Raw genomic sequence first — 18,033 nt, forward strand, 5'->3', positions numbered from 1 at the left:
GACAATAGGATTTGCCTGAGCCAAGCGGTGGAAAATGTATTAGAAAAGACAGATTTCAAAAAATAATAATTAAACATTTTTAAACTTGAGACTTCCCGCGGCCTGGATTTTGGATGCTGGCGGGCCGCATCTGGCCCGCGGGCCGTAGTTTGGGGACTCCTGCACTAGACAGTATATCTTACCTTTACTTGTAAATGAAGACCATTCGCCTTTCCTTCTGGATGAAGATCTCTTTGACTTTGTTGTAGAAGTCCTCCTTTTTCTCTGAGTTTTAAAAGTCTCTCTTTCTCAATGGAGATAATTTATAAGTTTATCAGCTATTTTAATATCTCACCATGTTCCTTCACATTGGCATTGTGGATGCTGATATTTAGTCTCATGTAGAGCCAGATCAATACGTGATATTCCAAACGTTTTGAAAGAAATCTGCCTCACTTCTCGTCTGCCTTGTTATTTTCATCAGGAAACACGGAATTTCCGCGATTTTGACCATGAAAATTATCAAAATATACAGGAACCACACCAAAATCACATACAAAGCATAGACCAGAAGGACTCTTTGTAGGCCATGAGATTGACTTCATGTATCTTTTTTTAAGGATTTTTTTTTTTACATTTGTTTCTCTATGGCAAGATGCATTATCGTCTAGAAAACTGATGTCATCATCCCCAAACATCCTTTCCATTGATTGAACAAGAAAAGTGTCCAAAATGTCAAAATAAACTTGGTATTTATTGAAGATGTAATGACATATCCCCAGTGCCCTTACCTGACATGCAGCTTCATATCATCAATGACTGTGGACATTAGGGGTGTGGGAAAAAATCGATTCGAATTCGAATCGCAAATCTCACGTTGTGCGATTCAGAATCGATTCTCATTTTTAAAAAATCTGATTTTTTTTATTTTTAAATATATATATATATATATTTTTTTTTTTAATTAATCAATCCAACAAAACAATACAAAGCAATACCATAACAATGCAATCCAATTCCAAAACAAAACCCGACCCAGCAACACTCAGAACTGCAATAAACAGAGCAATTGAGAGGAGACACAAACATGACACAGAACAAACCAAAAGTAGTGAAACAAAAATGAATATTATCAACAACAGTATCAATATTAGTTACAATTTCAACATAGCAGTGATTAAAAATCCCTCATTGACATTATCATTAGACATTTATAAAAAAAAAAAAAAAAAAAAGAACAATATTGTCACAGTGGCTTACACTTGCAACCCATCTCATAAGCTTGACAACACACTGTGTCCAATATTTTCACAAAGATAAATTAAGTCCTATTTTTGGTTCATTTAATAGTTAAAACAAATTTACATTATTGCAATCAGTTGATAAAACCTTGTCCTTTACAATTATAAAAGCTTTTTACAAAAATCTACTACTCTGCTTGCATGTCAGCAGACTGGGGTAGATCCTGCTGAAATCCTATGTATTGAATGAATAGAGAATCTTTTTGAATCGGGAAAAAATTGTTTTTGAATCGTGAATCGTGTTCAATTGAAAAAAAAAAGAAAAAGATTTTGAATCAAATCGTGACCCCAAGAATCAATATTGAATCGAATCGTGGGACACCCAAAGATTCACAGCCCTAGTGGACATGTGCATGTTTTCATCATAAATATCATTTGAACAGTACCAAACAAAAGGGCTAACATCATCACCTTTCCCAATGAAGACTCGCGAGCAATCACTGAATAGTCCATGATTGCTTTTCCTTGGGCCAGGGGTCGGCAACCCAAAATGTTGAAAGTGCCATATTGGACCACAAATACAAAAAAGTAATCGGTCTGGAGCCGCAAAAAATTCAAAGACTTACAGTATATAAGTGTTATGATGATGGCAACACATGATGTAAGTAGCTAAATAGCTATATTAGCCTACTATCAAAATGACTATGTGTGGCAGGCTGCCGCAAATCTTTGTTGACAGAAATGTTGAAATGTAATATTTATTCTACACATTTTTACAACATTGGAAAACATTAGTAAAACTTCTCAGAGGGTGAGATAACTCCTGAAAATGACTATCTTAGAATGGCCAAAAGGTATAGATGTGTGTGTCCAAGTTAAAGGAAAACGTCAGGCTGTCTTCTTCTTATGGATTTATTACAATCTTTGCAAACTGGGTAAAGTTTGCTGTGGTCTGGAACAACATGAAATGCAGCCAATATTACATACAGATAATGAGACATGGACAAATAAACTAAATACGACATAAGTAAAGGAAATTAAATGAGCTCAAATATACCTACAAGCGAGGCATAATGATGCAATATGTACATATAGCTAGCCTAAATAGCATGTTAGCATTCAATTGCTTGCAGTCATGCAGTGACCAAATATGCCTGATTAGCACTCCAAAAAGTCAATAACATCAACACAGCTCACCTTTGTGCATTCATGCACAGTATAAAATGTTTGGTGGACAAAATGAGACAAAGGAGTGGCATAAAACAAGTCTTTCTGTGGCAGTGTCGGAGAAAGTTGTACATGTAAACAAACTGTTGAGTCACAGTCCACACAACAGTGAGTTCAAGGGCCGCTGAAATGAGTAGAACAAAACGGCGCTCGCCAAATACTCTCATCAGTGAAGCATAAACACAAACATATTAAACAGTGGGCTTGCTAACAATTAGGAAGGTTTGTGTCGTGTTTGTCCTACCACAGAAACCATATTACAACAAAAAACACATTTTTCACCCCATTTTTTTGCCATTTCCATACATTTTTGAAAAAGCTCCATGGAGCCACCGGGGCGCCGCTAAAGAGCCGCTTGTGGCTCTAGAGCCGCGGGTTTCTGCCCCCCGCCTTATTCTATTGGAACCTAGTGTTGTTCTGTTTAATGCAGTTCTTTGTTTAGCTTTTCTGTATTTAAATCCAATTTCCTTCAAGCACTTTCTCACAGTTCAGTCACAGACGATGACTCCAGTTTGTTTTTTCTGTGCATTTTCTCTTTTCAAAATACATTGCTTTGTTTTCTCGGTCTTGACACTTTTATGTTTTCCTTGGTCTTGCCTTTTACAACGCTCACATGTTGTTTGTACTCAGTCCAGATTTCACACACAGCTGACTGAACCATCAACATCTTTTGCAACAGTGCGCGATTATTTACCTTACTGAAGAAATTTGAAGAAAAATCCTCTCCTTTGTTTCAATTGACCTCTCTCGTGTTGGAGCTATGATTCATGTCAATCCACCTGGTGCAACAGTTCTCCAAGGTGTGAACGCAGACTAATGAACATATATGCTGCGGGTGTTAGCTTTGGAAAGGAAAATGTACAGGCTGATTCCATATTTCCTCACAATAAAGTAATTCCATATATTTTTTACTTTGCCTGATCTAAAAAAATATGCTGTTACTGACTACCACCATTTATTTTGTTGATTTCTTTTAGTGTTTTCTTAAAGCCAGAACCGGAACGTAGTTTTGTGTCATGTCTGTTATCCGCCTTCTTTTTTTAGAAAATTAAAAAAACATTTTCCAAGTCTGGCGATTCCATCATATTTAATTGCTGTAAATTGTGCATAAATGCTTATCAATAGTTGTCCTGTGCTGGGATAGGTTTCAGACCACCTTCTTTCTGAGAAACAAATGTCACCCAGAGAAGAACACGAGAAGCAAATCTAATTTAAGTCCTGCTAAATGCAGTCTCAAGGTTCACTTAGTGGAACGCATGCAGACGAGGCTGCCAGGCAACAGAGCAAAGTGGATCGTCAAGTTAAGGACAATATTTACAGACTCATGTCCACATTTCTGCCCTTAAAGGCCAAATGTGACTTTCCCCCCCGACCTGTGGCGTAATATTCATATTAAGTTATCACAGCGGTGTCGTCCTTGAATGTGCCGCCGCACTTAGCAGCAGATGTGATGAAAACATGCAGGATATCAGAGTGAATGGAAGTGGATTGGCGGTAATTCAAGCGACACCCGCGTCCTCTCTTATGGCTTCTCTCAATTCCAGACGCCTTGATGAGCTACTCTGGTTGAAGTAAACAAACATGCCACTTATCGGGTTCGCTGGAGATTTAACAGAGAGAATTGTTGTTTTTTATTTTCTCCCTCAAATGAGAGAAAGAAAGGAGACAATGCCCAACATATCATAGCAATAATGTGACTCACTGCAGACGACCACAATGCATGCCACCAGACATCTTTCTAATTGATTTCAATAGACTAAAAACATGAATGTCTTACTAATCTCTTATATCGAATTTTCGGACTATAAGGCACACTTAAAATCCTTTAATTTTCTCAAAACTCGACAGTGTGCTTTATGTACGGAAACATTTTGGTTGTGCTTACCGACCTCAAAGCTATTTTATTTGGTACATGGTGAAATAAGTGTGACACATAACAAATATGTGTAGACTGCAACTCAAGTAAACAACATCAAAATTGTTCCGTTGAAAATATAGAACATTGCACGCGGCGCTCAAAAATCTATCAAAATGTTTTAGTACGACTTTGGTAAGCTATGAAGCCGCACCGCTCGATGGATTGTACTGTGCTTCAACATACGAGTATTATTACGGTGTGTGTATAAGGTAAGACATATTATCTGGCGTTTTGTTTCGCAATATTATGCAAAAGCAATTTCTCTTACCTTCTGGTACCTGCTGATCTGTATTTGGGATCTAACTAAGTCCTGAAAATTTGTGCGCGTCCGCCTTCGTAGTTTGTGGCGACACCGTAGTCGATAAATTTCTTCTTTTTCTTTTTTGTTATGGGACATTTATCCGCTGTTGCCATTTCTAATATAAAGTAGTGTAAAGTTCTAACTTATATCTGTCAGCAAACTCGCCATGAAAGGGCTAAAACATACCGGTGCAGTGAGTTTACATTATTCACCCAAGGAACTTTAGTTATTATAGAGTTCCGGTCGGACGTTTTTTCACGGGACACATTTTCGGTGTTATTGCACTAGTGAGCCACGGATGAGTGTGTAACCCCCCCGGGGTTACCCACATATGCGGTCCTCTCCAAGGTTTCTCATAGTCATTCACCGACGTCCCACTGGGGTGAGTTTTTCCTTGCCCGTATGTGGGCTCTGTACCGAGGATGTCGTTGTGGCTTGTGCAGCCCTTTGAGACACTTGTGATTTAGGGCTATATAAATAAACATTGATTGATTGATTGATGAGGAGATGCTGCTCCGTTGTTGATTGAAGTAAAGTTTGAATGTCATTAAAACAGTTAGCTCCATCTTTTGACACTTGTTCCACTCCCGTCCTTGCACGCTACACCGCTACAACAAAGATGACGGAGAAAAGACACTGCCGAAGGTGAGCCACGTAAATAAGACCGCCCACAAAACGGCGCATCCTGAAGTAGTTGAGGAATAGTGCTGACGTATTGAAAAAAAAAAAAACAATAACATTTTATACAGTTTATACATTTATTGTCCACTTGTCTAAATAAGGATTTGCAGATGCCAACCAATCAGAAGCCTGTAAAGCAAATACAGTCCTCCCTCGCCACATTGTGCTTCACCATATTATGGATTATTATTATTATTATTTTAGCATATTTTTCATTTTTGTTGTCCTAAATTCAGCCTTTTCAAGCATGAACATGACTAAATAAATTGTAAATATCAAAACAATAGAATCGGTCACTCGAGGAGGCCAAACCAATCAGAGCGTGGTATTTAGTACTGTGGCCTCTTATTGGCTCAGCCTCAAACAGCATTATTATATTGGATTAAACAAGTGTCAAGGTGACTAAAATATGTTATTTCGTGTCTAGAGGGCAATCATGATGTTAAAAACGTATTTAGTAAGTCATAAACAGGTTTTTTATGCTCTACCTATAAAAATACTTGATTTCTTAGCAGAAATTCACTTAAACGAGGGATTAAAGAATAAAGTATGGCAAAAGAAACCCATTCCTTGGACAGTAAATAAATACAAATACAGACTTAAATTGTGTATGTAAGACAAACAAATACAATACACTAAACTTTGCACTATAAAGCCAAATAAAGACTTTTGCAAAATGTCAAGCTTTGACGGTTATTTCCTGTCATGGTTCAAGTGGAAGGTAAACCTCAAAGGTGCCTTTGCACGATATACAATATAATAACAATATAATAATGAACCTTCCTATGGTTAGTAAAGAAAATTTATCATAAAACGTACTTTTGGACTGATGATTCTGCTCATTTACAGGAGAAGCAAGTAGCTAGCTTAAATGGTACCATGAAAACATATTTAAACAGCCAAATAAAACTAATATGGCTCTTAAGAAGCCAGAATAACATCTAATGTTTCTTATGCCAAGAAAGTATATAATGTATGCAATTATTCAATTACATTTTAGAAATATAACTCAGTTAAAATATTTCACTGTTTATTACCTTTTTAGCTCATTCAACAATACCATGAAAATAATAATAAACGTGATAATTTTGTTCTCGATAACTGTGATATGAAATTTTCCTAACGTTAAGCGATCATCGGAACAGCAAGTCAATTCCGGGTCGGTTTGGTCCACTTGAGCTCAAATGTGAATAGTACACAGACCAAAGACAAAGAGCACTGTTAAAATGACGGCAAGATGCTTGCAGAAGTGATAAAAATGTAAGAGATAATGTGCTGCTCCCATCGTGTCTGACAACGGCACTCTTTAAAAGTATATTTTGGAAGCTTTAGTAAAATCTAAGACGGTAAATACATCCATCCATCCATCCATTCATCCATTTTCTACCGCTTATTCCCTTCGGGGTCGCGGGGGGCGCTGGAGCCTATCTCAGCTACAATCGGGCGGAAGGCGGGGTACACCCAGGACAAGTCGCCACCTCATCGCAGGGCCAACACAGATAGACAGACAACATTCACACTCACAGAATTAAAAAACAACCTATTCATCAGGTTGTGACTTTATGCTTCTGTACTATATGTTCTTTACTTTGGTGCAGTATCCCGATACAACAAACATTTAGTGTTGACCGATACCGATCCTATACAATATGAACACAAATCATACATACTTCTATTTTTCAGTGTGAAAAGGTTTGATTAAAGAAATACTTCAGAGAACAATGTGGAAAAACACAAAACTATTTGTTATTAACCATCTAGAATAAACTTATGCTGGCTTTAAGTTAAAGTGGAGTGGTAATTGATTTTCGGCGACACCTGTTAGGCACAATGATTTAATAATTCAAGCTCATGACAGAGTAAGTTAAATGATGCGGACACGTTTGTTACTGGATACTTTTTAATACGCTTCTGCTTTGGAGACATTGTATGTACAGTATGTGTAAGTAACATGCAAATATCATTATTTATTTTATGATGATAAATGTGTTTTATTGTTCAATTAAGGACACGTAGTATGTACGTCTAGCTTGTGTGCTTTTGTGTGCTTAGCTGTCGTGTACCCTATAGCCTACCATGTTTACCTTTTGTAAATAACTTCATTAAAATAAAAGAGAAGACAACTTATGTGCTTTATGGAGGACATTAAGATGTTAACTGGCTTGCACAAGTAAAGGTGCTGCAGAACTGCTTGTATTGGAGATTTAGATGCAAGCCGATATATTCCGATACTTGTTTTGTTGCTGATATTACTGATCGATTGGTATATCGATCGTATTGATATATCCCTACCAATAAACTTTTTTTTTTTTTTACATTTTTGGTCTGGACCAAAATACCAAACTATGAGGTGAACATTGCCAAAATCAAACAAAACTGTGTTTGAACCTGGATTTCAACTAAATACAGTCAACAATAACAACAAGGAAAAAAAACCTCCCCTCTTTTTCACGTTAAAACTGGATTTCTAAGAGAATTAAGAGACAACAATTTCACAATCTTAGCGAGATGTAATGAAAACATGAGTGTTTAAAAGAAGAGTGTTTAAAAGAAGACAAGTTTTGTTTTGTAGTTGTGTGATAAAAAACACAGTTGAATTTTGCAATTTGAAATGTTTCCATATCTTCCATTCAAGTCTCTGGTGTACAGCAGGGCTATTCAATTAAATTGTTTTAGGGGCCACATTTCCAGACAGCTAAGGACTGGAGAAACTGACTTCACCTTGCACTATTAGTCTTATTTTGTATATTCCGGAGAGCCAGCGTCTTCTATAGCAGGGCCCAACTTTTCCAGTACAGACTCACTTAAATATTGACATTGAATTAGTAATGTTACTCTCAATTTTAAAGTTCACAACCCTGTCAAATTTTATGAACGATATGTTAATCACAAAGATTATTCTTATCTATATACACATTAACCTTAGACTTAGGTGAGGCTGATTAGAAAAAAAAGGTACTAACCAAATATACTGCATAAGAAGCAACTTAAAGAATAACTGACGAAAAAAACATTTACATACCATTGCCCGAATGCAGCAGGGCTATTCAATTAAATTGTTTTAGGGGCCACATTTCCAGACAGCTAAGGACTGGAGACACTGACTTCACCTTGCACTATTAGTCTTATTTTGTATATTCCGGAGAGCCAGCGTCTTCTATAGCAGGGCCCAACTTTTCCAGTACAGACTCACTTAAATATTGACATTGAATTAGTAATCTTACTCTTAATTTTGATAGTATTCAATAATTATATTTAATCTACCTAAAGTTTACAACCCTGTCAAATTTTAATCACAAAGATTATTCTTACCTATATACACAAGAACTAATCTTATCTATATACACATTAACCTTAGGCTTAGGTGAGGCTGATTAGAAAAAAAAGGTACTAACCAAATATACTGCATAAGAAGCGACTTAAAGAATAACTGACGAAAAATACATTTACATACCATTGCCCGAATGCAGCTGAGATGGACTCCAGCACCCCGCGACCCGGAAAGGGACAGGATTGGAAATGGATGGATGGATGGATGGATGGATGGATGGATGGATGTTGTGCTAAAATAAATGATGAAAAAATAATAATGAATATGTTTCCTAACTAAACTCTTAATAAAATTAAAGTGAAAATGTAAATACAGCTTCACCACTTTAGTCATAATTGTTGCGCTGAAAAAACTTCTCTCTGACTTTAGCTGTTTTGGTTGAGATTGTCATTACTGCCCCAAGTGGTGAAAAAGTGTATGACAAATGCCTACCACCACAGCACATACAAATCACAGCTGAGAAACCGGCGCCGCTCGCGGTCCTACATGGTTAAGAAACACAGGCCTATAGTAAACATTTGATTTTGTTCTATTTATTTTGTTGGGGTTACAGGAGCGCTCAGCTGTTTTCATGGAACTTCTGCAAAAAAGCTTGCCAATTATCTCTATGACAGCACTGTAGTATTTTTTAAGAATCTGCTGCAAAAATGTTAGTCTCTCATAAGTTTTTTGACCTGAACTCGCTGACTAGCCCAAATGATGAAAAAATAGGAGGACCTGAAATGGAACCTTGAGGAACACCACTAGAATAATTAACGAGGTTGAACAAATGACTACGCTATAGCAACATGATGAAAAAAAACTGCCAAAAAGGAGAGGACTTGAAGGGGTGCCTTGAGGAACGCCTCAATTATGTACATCACCAGTTTGGACCCAAGTGTTTAAAAATGTCAAGGCAAGGATCTGCCGATGTGTTTACAGTGGTCCAAGTTCCTCTATACAGCAGAAGCACACTATTAGAATACAAAAAATGCACAAATGTTTGTCTACCAAGTTTTGAACCGAACCGGTGGGTCGGTGTGGTGTCATTCCTGTGCTGGTTTTAGCCCCAAGGCTGCCAGCTGAATAGCCCTGGTACACATTTACATTTTGGAGAAGAAGGTGGTAGTAAATAATGTAGTGTATCATGGGACAAAAACAGTCCTGTGCACGTGACTAAGTTCCATGTGCAGAGAGTTCACAGTGCGGTTAGCGCTTTGAAGTCAAGCATTTACAAGTCCAGCCAAGATATTTGACCCTTTTAGCCCTCAGAGTGATGTCCTCCTGTAGCATCAGTCAAAGGAGAAGACACTACGTTTGCTTTAAAATACTTCATGTCCAAGCTCAGTGTTCCATCATCTGACTATTAGAAGTCCTGTCTTCAGTCCAATAAGCCTTCAGTTCAAAAATGTGGATAATTTCTGCATGATTGGCAAGTAAATACGACAGAAAAGGACATGCATGCACAATTCAGGGTGGGACTCTGCGTAAATGAGATCAGTTCCTGGACAAGGACCTCTGCACCATCCTCTGATGAGGACAAGGACACAGGTAGCCCCTCAAGTGCATGCGTACCTTGATGTGCAGCGACGCGTAGATGAAGGGGTTGTAACACGCCGAGCTCATCGCAACCAAGTGACAGCAGACTTGGAGGACATTTATGTAGCGCTTGCCGATGATGTCACAGTCTGGGTCCAGGTCCAGTAGGAGGTTGAGCACCTTGGAAAGACCAACAATGTATGTTAGTACTTTAGCAACTACTGTTGCAATAAAATACTGCAATTAGAGTTATCCCAAAATATTTGGTTACCTACACTGTTTCTTTTAAAAAATTTTATTTAATTTTATTATATTTTAACAAGTCCTGTCCAGCCACTCAGCAAATCATAGTGTTGCTTTACAAAAGAGAAGTGTGGGATACTTCTCTTGTTGCCTTATTTGTATTTGACTTTATTAAATGGATGTATTCAATGTTTGGCGAAGCCGGACCGGAATAGGAAAAAGAAAAAAAAAGAAGACGGAAGGGGAAATTGCGGAGACAGGAGGGAAATAAGACAGAGAGAGAGAGAGACAAAAACAACAAAAATAACATCAGAAAATATGATACATACAAATATGATACCAGAAATCATAGCAAAGAACCAGTTAATGAAGTTAATAGTAACACAGAAATAACAATGAACATTATTGCACTACAAATGGAGCAATAAAAATACCAAGAGAAAAACACTATTGATAATGAATAATACTACTAACAATAAAGACCTCAACTATCAACTTTAAAATTGCTTCAAATGCAACAATACATAAATGTAATGAATACTTGAATTACAAATGTAAGTGGATAAAGAGTGGGAAAAGAAAGAGGAGCGGACTATATTAACCTTATAGATTGTTATGGTAAAACTAGGTTAAGCTTTAGCAGTGTGCCGTGTCTCAATCCGGTTTCCCCTGGACATGTATGTACAGTATGTATGTATGTTTGTACAGTGAATGAGTGTGCATATGTATGTATGACCTATCCCTCCATCCATCTATCCATTTTCTACCGCTTGTCCCTTTTGGGGTCGCGGGAGTTGCTGGAGCCTATCTCAGCTGCATTCGGCCTACACTGTTTCAAACGAACACGTCAGTCAGCGGTATTATTGCTGATATTCATCCGATTTTGTGGTGGGGAATGTTAGAAAAGGTTGATCAAGTGAAATTAATCAAACACATAACAATGGAAGCCAAGAAAAACACTAACATATTTGCTTTGAACTGGAATGGAATATGCTGCCTTTAAATCATTTGAAGTGAAAGTGGTTTTGGCGACACCTAGTGGTCACAATAACTCATTAATTAAAGCTTAAGAGGCTGTAAGTTGAATTATGCAGACACATTTGTTACTGGTTACTTTTTAATACTTTTCTACTTTACAGACTTTGAATGTGTACGTAATATACCAATATAATTATTTGATACATGTTTACTTTGACAAATGTGTCGTTTTAGACTGCAATATCTTATTAGGTATATCCAGCTTGTGTGCTTAGCTGTTGTGTAGCTGCTAGCTCCTAGTAGCCTATAGTGTTTATCCATCAAAAAATCAATGTTTATTTATACCATGTTTACCTTTTGCAAAAGACGTCACTAAAATATAAGAAAAGACCAACCTTGTGTGCTTATTGGAGGACATATAGATTTTAACTTTTCGATCTTTTTTTTTTTTTAATGACATCGAACCGATATCCAATAATATCAATATTGGATCATGACACTTCTAATAGAAAGTACATTTATTCTTGCTATGATAGTAGTCAGTGTAAAGTTTGTATGGAAGCAGGGACGTGCGGTCAGGGGAGGAAAAGCCTTATAAAATAAATATTAATATTTGTCCATTAAACTGTGTTATACATGTATTTAATGATGTATGATTTAAATTATAGAGTTTTTGTACATTTCCTGATCAAATGCATTAACTTCATAAGTCACCAATACAATGTTTGCAGAAATATTTCTACTCCATGAATTTGTAGCTTCCACAGCATACATAATGTATTCATTGACAGCATTCTTCTTGATAATTGGAGTATAAATAGAGAAAAATCGTCAGTGTAGTACTCTGACTCACCAAAGTGTGAGACTTAGACTTCCTTTTTATTGTCATTCAAATTTGAACTTTACAGTACAGATAAGAACGAAATTTTGTTACATAAGCTCATGGTAGTGCAGGATAAAAAAGCAATAAGGTGCATATATAAATAAATAAATAGGTTAATGTACAGATAAATATATTGCACTTTTTCACATGCATCCACGTTTATGTATGTATGTTATATTGTCTTTTTTATTCTAGCGAGTTAATCCATTTTGGGGGGAGTCGAGGGGATAATTATGATGCGTTCAAGAGTCTTACGGCCTGAGGGAAGAAGCTGTTACAGAACCTGGAGGTTCTGCTTCGGAGGCTGCGGAACCTCTTTCTAGAGTCCAGCAGTGAGTCAGCATAAGGTGGGTGAACTTCAGCTAGCAGGTGCATGTCGTAACTCTCGCTTTTTAGTGAGGAAGCCAGCGTTATGTTTACTTTTTTTGTAACACGTCAGATGCTTTTTACGCTCTGCTGAATGAATGAGGCTGTCAACATGGAGGATAATATATCCAAGATCAAAAACTTTCACTCAAACCAGAGTTGATCGTAGAAAGTAATTAAAACGTCTTACGTGTTTATAAAAGTAAATAAATAGAATGAGACTAAATCAGTCTACCCCAGGGCAGCTGTGGCTACGAAAGTAGCTTACCACCACCAGGTGTGAACGAATGATGGGTTTTTAACATGTAAAGCGACTTTGGGTACTTAGAAAAGCGCTATATAAATCCCAGTTATTATTATTATTATTATTATTAAATATTTGATAACAGTATTATGAAGGGGAATGAATCCCCTTTTTTTGTTGTTATCTTAATGAGCAATTTGTATTAACATTAATTATTCAAACTTAAAACTACAATGGCATCGATGCTTCATCTGGCGTGAAGGTCACCGCACATCACTGTAAAGCGGTATAGATTTATTATCCATTGAACGTCAGTATCTGGGGCTGCATGAGTGCTGCCAGCACTGGGTGAGCTGCGGTTCTTCAAAGGGAAACATGAGTTCCAACAAGTAGAGAAGGGTACATATGCTACTTCCCAAGGGACAATACTACAGAAAGGAAACTGTATTGCACTTTAGAGTAGGGATCGACCGATTGTTGGCAGGGCCGATTATCGCCATCGATATATTTGGCATTTTGACTTAAAACAATATCCGCCTTCTTTTATCGGTATCAGCATATATATATATATTTTTACAACTACAACAGAAAGAAATCAGACGATACAAATATCATGCCGCTATTTAGTATTTAAAAAACATGTGAACAATGTGATAAGTAGGGAGTAAGTTAGTAGGATTAACCAGCGCTCTTTTCTGCCAGGCTGGGGCTCAGACGGACCATTAAAATATCGGCTCCAAAAATTGGTTATGGGCCTCCTTGACTACTAATGGTTGGTATTGGCCCTGAAAAAAAACAAATCGGTCGATCTCTACTTTAGAGAAGCTTTTTGACCTCGGGGCCCAACTTTTCCACTAGCCACTTAAATTTTAACACAAAAACAGTAACTCACTCTTGACCTTAATCATATTCAATAATTATATCTAACCTACTTAGTTTACAACTATGTCAAATGATATGAAACAAAGTGTTACAAAGATTATTATTTATTTAACACACACCTGAGGCTCAATCAGGCTGATTAGAAACATAAGTACTAACCAAATATACTGCATAGGAAGGGACTCATTAATAACTGATGAAAAATAAACTTACATATAAATATATTGTGCTAAAATAAATAAACTAAATGAATAATGAATATGATTGTTAAAAGTGCTGTTTGCAACTTGCTCCGTTACATCTTTCAAACCAAAACATTGAACACAAAAATCATTGGCTAGCTCGTGTTACCATTAATGGTTTACCAGCACACATTTGTTTTAAAATGGTGTACATTTTTCACAATTACTAAGTTTATGTAATAGAAACATTTTACCGGCCCAAATAAAATGACTGGTGTTTACGGCGGTCACTCACCCGGTCTCGTCAACACGTACGCGCAGGGAGGGCGTGCACACATACAAAAGCAGTGCAACATTTTGTAGTCATGCTGTTGTTATGATAGAATATACATTTAAAGACAGCTAATGCTAGCTATGCAAATCTCTATAATTAGCCAACAACACCCACCAGAGCTAATGCGCGTGCATGTGTTACGTAAGGGCGTAGTTACGTCATTACGTCCTAAAAGCCGTAAAAGGGCGGGATGTAACACTTAAAATACATTGGAAAGTTGTCGCTGTCACGCCAAATGTATTCCCCCCTACAAACCCCCCCCCCCTCCCCCCATTTACTTCCGGGCACGTCATCCCATAGCTTGTGTTTTTAAATTGTTTTTTTTATTTTTTATAATATAGCATTAACAAAACGTCTGTATTAATCGGACAAATTAACTTGAGGATATTCCTGACTGAATGCATATTTGACTCGTGGACATATGCGGAAATGAATAACAGTAAATAAATGAGGGGGGGGGGGGGGGGGGGGGGGGGGGGAATTTGGCGTGACAGCGCCCTCTAAGCCAGTGGTCCCCAACCACCGGGCCGCGGACCGGTAGTACCGGGCCGCACAGGAAAAAAAATAAAAATAAAAAATAAAAAAATGTTTTTTTTATTTTTTTATTAAATCAACATAAAAAACAGAATATATACATTATATATATCAATATAGATCAATACAGTCTGCAGGGATACAGTCCGTAAGCACACCTGATTGTATTTCTTTATAAAAAAAAATAAAAAAATAAATACAAATAATAAAAATACCCCCCCGAGTTCAGCAACAAGGTTTTGATTGATTGATTGAAACTTTTATTAGTAGATTGCACAGTACAGTACATATTCCGTACAATTGACCACTAAATAGTAACACCCGAATACGTTTTTCTATTTGTTTAAGTCGGGGTCCACGTTAAATTCGTCGTTAATCCATACTTGTCAACCTTGACACCTCCAAATTCGGGAGATTTGTGAGGTGGGCGGGGGCGGGGTTAAGGAGTATATTTACAGCTAGAGTTCACTGAAATGCAAGTATTTCTTATATATATATATATATATATATATATATATATATATATATATATATATATATATAGTTAGAATGAACTGAAAGTCAGGTATGTATTTATATATATATATATATATATATATATATATATATATATATATATATATATAAATAAAATACATACCTGACTTTCAGTTCATTCTAACTATATATATATATATATATATATATATATATATATATATATATATATACAGTATATATGTATTTTAATATATGTATATATGTATTTTTTATATATATATATATATATATATATATATATATATATATATATATAGTATATATGTATTTTAATATATATATATATATATATATATATATATATATATATATATATATATATATATATATATATATACATATAATTAAAATAAATACTTGAATTTCAGTGTTCATTTATTTACACATATACACATAACACTCCTCTCTACTCATTGTTGTATTTGAAAGTGCAATGCTTTGCTGCCAGTAGCACAGGTTTTGAAGGAGCATAGGTATGTGCAGTGTAATATTCTGGGTTGGAGTCAATAACCAGGCGAGGTGATGAAGTTACGTCTCTTTACTTCATACTTCAGAACCGACTCCCACACTTGCCCATGACAAATTTGTGCTTTGTTTTAAAGATGTGATATTTGGATTTACACTATATGAAAAAAAATTTGAAAAGGAATTTTACCTTTGCAACCTCATTATACTATTGGCTAAGTTTTATATTCATAAATGCAAGTTTCTCAATACCCGACCTGTTTTTTGTGCCTTTAAAAAAGATTTAGAACTACATTAAAACACTCTCTACCTCTAACAACCAAAAAGCTGTGAAAACGACGATGCTGTGCTCCAAATTTTGATTATTTACAGAACTTGTGTGAGCCTATGGCTTTACATTTTGTTACATATATATATATATATATATATATATATATATATATATATATATATATATATATATATATATATATATATATATATATATATATATATTGCATTCTTCTTTAGTTGCTTTATTGAGTTTACAAACCCCCTGGCGCTGTTTTGTACTGTTTCTGTACTTGTTTTGATTATTTATTTATTTTTTGATTGTATGTAAATGTTGAATGTTAAAAAAAGAAATAAAAAATACTCCCACACTTGCCGTCAGGGTGCGAAATACAACGTAAACCGTTGGCCAACCAAAAAGTAACCACAAAACACTATACGGTATAATGTTCTGTGGTTACTTTCTGGTTGGCCAAGCAGACGTGAGGACAGACTGTCCTCACTCAGGTCCGCACAGACCTGGAAGGGGCGTGCCTTAAGTCCGGCTGGAAATCGGGAGAAATTTGGGAGAATGGTTTTCCCGGGAGATTTTCGGGAGAGGCACTGAAATTCGGGAGTCTCCCGGAAAATTCGGGAGGGTTGGCAAGTATGCGTTAATCAATTCATGGTAAAGCTAGCTTTGAGGGCTCTCTCGTTTACCTTTGTGGTTTTTCTCAGAAAAGTTGCCTGTTTCTCATTGTTTGTACGTAAGCGTACAAAATAGTCCATCGGCTTGTTTTGAACGGAAGGGTGTTTCATTTGGATATGGTGTTTTTGAGACTTTTATTAGTAGCGTTTAAGCTTGCTTGGCACCATGGCGCTATTGGATAGCTTCTCACCACACACCAAGCACTAAAACTTCTCCATCACCGTCACTTGCTCGCCTCCTCTTGCTGCGATCCTAAACTGTCACTGTCACTGTCGCGCAGCACTAACTCGATTGTCTTTACAGGTATTTATCGCCCTCTGCTGCCACCTACTGAAAAAGAAGAGTATTACATTACCTGCCGCACTTTATTATAGCATAGACACCCGACAATGGCTAATTAGGAGATATTAAATAATTTCCCACGGCACACCTGACGATCTCTCACGGCACACTGGTTGAAAATCACTGCTCTAAGCATCTGGAAATGTTGCAAACAGTCCCTTTAACTAAACTGAAATGCAAAGAAAAACCCAGCTTTACCACTTTAGTCATAATTTTTGCACTAAAGAAACTTCTCTATGACTTTAGCTCCAGACTTCTTCTGTTTGTTTGAGATTGTCATTACTGCCATAAGTAGAGGAAAAGTGTACTGAACGAACCACAGCTGAGAAACAAATATTTTTAGGCTGACGTCTCGGGGACGCTCACAGCCCAACCCAACATGTAAAAGGGGAACTGCACTTTTTTGGGGGGAATTTTGTCTATTGTTCACAATCGTTATCTTTAGTTGAAAGATGATAAAAAACGCTAGCAAGATACAGCTAATGGGAGTCACTGTTGTAGCCTTCAAAACCCTCCATCAACGTTTTATGTACACATTGCAAGTATTTATATAATGTAGTAACAGACACGATCATAACAATATGTAAAATTTTCAATATTTACCTTATTTTGATAAATTTAATCATTGCTGGGACTGATTTCTTCCGTGCATTTATTTCCGTTTCCACAGCAGCGCACATCTGACTTCTGGCAACAAATGTTTGTTCCTACTTCCGGAAACAAACGCAAGTTTTGTTTACTAAGCATGGCAGAATCAATAACAGACAACAAAGACGACTATTTTTGGACAAATGAGGATTCACAAGCTTATCTTTTTAAGGCTGAATATACTGAGGATGAATTACTGCTTCTAGAAGCGAGCATGAAGGAAGAGTGAGACCTTGGA

The 18,033-nt window shown here is 36.5% G+C and overlaps 1 protein-coding gene across 3 annotated transcripts in view; it reads right to left on the bottom strand.

Annotated features, from left to right (window-relative positions):
- Window positions 1-8,255: 8,255 nt before the first annotated feature.
- si:dkey-202l22.3 (7 transmembrane receptor domain-containing protein) overlaps window positions 8,256-18,033 on the bottom strand; it is a 35,185-nt gene continuing 25,407 nt past the window's right edge. For all 3 annotated transcript variants that reach the window (XM_062060146.1, XM_062060145.1, XM_062060144.1), the window contains 2 exons: window positions 10,233-10,376; window positions 8,256-8,910 (listed from right to left, as the gene is read on the bottom strand). In XM_062060146.1, the coding sequence (XP_061916130.1) occupies window positions 8,794-8,910; window positions 10,233-10,376 (261 nt within the window). In that variant the 3' untranslated portion in view covers window positions 8,256-8,793. The remainder of the gene's footprint in view (window positions 8,911-10,232; window positions 10,377-18,033) is intronic.

This window comes from Entelurus aequoreus, linkage group LG10 (assembly GCF_033978785.1).
Source record: "Entelurus aequoreus isolate RoL-2023_Sb linkage group LG10, RoL_Eaeq_v1.1, whole genome shotgun sequence".
NCBI classification, from domain to species: Eukaryota; Metazoa; Chordata; class Actinopteri; order Syngnathiformes; family Syngnathidae; genus Entelurus; species Entelurus aequoreus.